A 3,216-nucleotide genomic window follows, 5' to 3' on the forward strand; every position below is an offset into this window, starting at 1 on the left:
ATCTCTGTGTAAAGTAAGTCTATTTTCACTTAAGAACAAAGACTGCAAGATCCCACTGACAAGAAGAACATGATGGGCGTGGTCAAACGCATGGGGAGGGAAAGCCGCATGATGCTGTTGGGGTCGATGAGGAGGAGAATGAGGAAGCCTAGCATCCGATAGATACAGAGGAAATGGATACAGGGGAAATGATGACATAACCATGGATGTGCTTCATGCCTCCGACCTGCGTGTGCTAAGTTTATTAAGATAGTAAATTCTACGCAGTGTGTAACCTGAAATAAAATGTCCATTTTCACCCAAAGCAAGTCGAATGTGATTCTACTCTATGTATGTTATCAAAGGCACGAACCACTTACAGAGGACCTTCAGGAGTCCACACCCTCTTTGGGGGTTTCTGTAAATCCTACCTTCGATTCTGTTGTAGACACACTTGCAGGCACTGTGGTGTATAAGGCTCTGGATCCACTGGGACCCTGCACTACACAATAGCCATCCTCCAGTTCAGAATCACAGCCCAGGGTGGAGGGACATGCAGAGAGGTCTGTTCATACACTTTAAACCAGGGAGACTGAGGAAAAGAATCCAGTTGTAAAAGAATTGTGGGGACCTCAAATTCAAACTGTGAGCTAACCCTTTATGTCCCCAGACTCCTTAATCCCCTTGAAAAACAAAAATTCAATTTTCACATTAAAACACATTAGACTTCACAGATCTTTCGTTATACATTTAAAAAAAAAACTCACCATTTGACTTGAAAACAGTTTATTTAATTTATACAAATAACTACTAAATACAAAAAGTAGATTAAAACAAAATAGTTATTTTTTTTCTGGCAGAGTTTAAATGCACATAATGGATAATTCCGAAGAAGATGCATTTTTCCCCCACAGCGTTTGGGACTAAAATTCTACTGAAATCTTTGCTTTCTAAATCAGTAATATATTGGGTGGTGTCGCATGGGTAATGACTAAATATGTTCTGCATACGAACTGAAAAGAAAGTTACAGTCTACACACATAAAAAAAAAACGTGAAGCACTTAAAATGTGAATTTAACTGATAATAAAAGAAAAAAATGTCCATTTCAGAGTCTAGTGTTAAAAACATTTCGGTAATAAAATCATAAGACCACATAAAAATAAGCTTTAACGTATGCATGAAGCAGTTTTGTAAAAACTGCTAGGTGCACAAGTAATAAATAATTTGCAAAGTTGTGTATAAACAATTCCTAATGTTCGCATTGTTGTAAACATCAGCACGTGTGTAAAATGCAGCAGAGTCTAACATTACATTTTTGTTTTGTTTTGTTTTGCCAAATTGAATTCCTATTATCCAAAGACAGACCAGTGGAGTACGCAGCCGATGTTTTTGGCAAGTTGGGTCTTTAAAATTAAGGGTAACAGTGCAAGTAAGGAATGCACAGAATTCCTAGTGCAACAAAGAAGAGTAGTGCAGCCAATATTGCTGATTAAGAATTCACCACCTCCTTGAGTTTCCCGTGGGGAGTGTCTAGGAGACCCGTGAAAGATATGCAAAGCCACTGTCTTAATGCCCAGACCTCTTGTAGGATCTCTCCTTGTTCCTCCAGTGCCCTCCCTTTGCAACCGTATCCGCCCACCATTAGTCTCTGTGGTGGGAACAGTTCACCAAATGCCCAGGTCACAGTTTTTTTTTTTGAGCGAGGTTAGGGTGGTTTTAGTGTCTCCCCGGAACATGGCTTGGGAGAGACATCTGCTTTTGTTAAAGCAGCCACTTTGGGAGGGAGACCGATGGGTTCTGTTCTGACAACTGGTCAGGCCAGCGTTAGGTCCCAGCTGGACAATGACAGTGTTGACTCTTCCTTCTTGACACCGTGAAAATGTCAACAGTCAGTTTTTAATTTGTCTAGGGAATTATCGATTTTGGTCAAAGTCTTTTTGATGCGAAGAGCTGTGAGCCTCGCCGACGGGTTCTGATACCAACACTCTTTCATCAGCTTCGCCAGAGAAGTTAATGTCTGAGGAGAGGAAAGAAACATCACACAGACTCACTCTCTGGTGGGCCTAGAGACTAGGCGAATGTTGTGTCAATTTCTTTGAAGAACCTGTAAGTCTTGAGAAGCTGGCCATGCTATAGGCATCTTCTTTAAGGAAGTCCTCAAGGCCTTAGCCACCAACGAGGAAGCATTTATGAGCTTCTTTTGGACTCCTAAAACCACCAGCATACTTTATCAGCAAATGCCATGGGCCAAGTCAGAGCCCTTGCATTTTATGGCTGCTAAAAGTAATATTACTAACCCAGTGACGAGAGTGAAATCTTAGGGATCATCTGGGATGTGCTACTAACGAGGAATTCAATCAAGCTCCTCGGCATCGTACAGCCTGCTTTTAGAATCTCAGGTAAGAAGAGATGGTCAAGCGTTAATCACCATTGCTGCCTCTGATTGACACATGCAACCGCAGCTTTAGAGCGACAGTAATCAGTGATCTTGTTTTCGACACTGGTCACACATGGACACCCATGGGAGTGTCACCCATTAGCAACATCTGCCAGATTGGGCTTCTTCAAGAATTGCAATGCCACTCAAACCTATGCAATTAGGCTCCAGGATCCTACGTAACACTGTGTAGGAGAAGAGTAGATACATGGTGCCCATGAAATCGATGCTAAGAGTCAGGAAGCTAACAGTTGCTAGGATGATCTAAAACTAATAACACAGCATGCTTACCGGGTCTGAGAACCATCTGTTGGGTATGTTTGGCCTCTGTTGATCCACACAGACAACTTTCCTCATATCTTCAAAACTTGGGTCATTGGGAACGACATCATAGAATGGCGGCTTGTAATCTTCCACTATTCCTGTGTACGACAAGACGAGAACTGTGTGGGTTAGCAGGAGAGTACACCTCCCCACCGGGTGTCACTGTCGTGAGTTATAATGTGACAGGATAAAGCCCCAGCCACCACTCTCCTATGTCAAAGCACCTTTGGAAGCCACAGGCAGGTCCTAAAATAAGTTGAGACAAAGGCAATAAATATATACCCTGCAGGAAATCAGAATGAGATGAAGACTGAAAATCCTCTCATGGAATCGCAAGGACCACAAACCATTCCGACACTGTCTACAAAGAACTCACAACCGTCTGTAATTTCAGTTCCCAGGGAACCTACCCCTCTTCTGACCTCCACGGGCATCACACACACACACACACACACACACACACACACACACACA

At 42.6% G+C, this 3,216-nt stretch overlaps 1 protein-coding gene across 2 annotated transcripts in view; it reads right to left on the minus strand.

The window, feature by feature from the left end:
- Positions 1-759: 759 nt before the first annotated feature.
- Acvr1 (activin A receptor type 1) overlaps positions 760-3,216 on the minus strand; it is a 120,324-nt gene continuing 117,867 nt past the window's right edge. For both annotated transcript variants that reach the window (XM_026778784.1, XM_005346430.2), the window contains exons 9-10: positions 2,710-2,840; positions 760-1,998 (exon numbers count right to left, since the gene is read on the minus strand). In XM_026778784.1, the coding sequence (XP_026634585.1) occupies positions 1,864-1,998; positions 2,710-2,840 (266 nt within the window). In that variant the 3' untranslated portion in view covers positions 760-1,863. The remainder of the gene's footprint in view (positions 1,999-2,709; positions 2,841-3,216) is intronic.

The sequence above is a fragment of the Microtus ochrogaster genome, chromosome 4 (assembly GCF_000317375.1).
Source record: "Microtus ochrogaster isolate Prairie Vole_2 chromosome 4, MicOch1.0, whole genome shotgun sequence".
NCBI lineage: Eukaryota > Metazoa > Chordata > Mammalia > Rodentia > Cricetidae > Microtus > Microtus ochrogaster.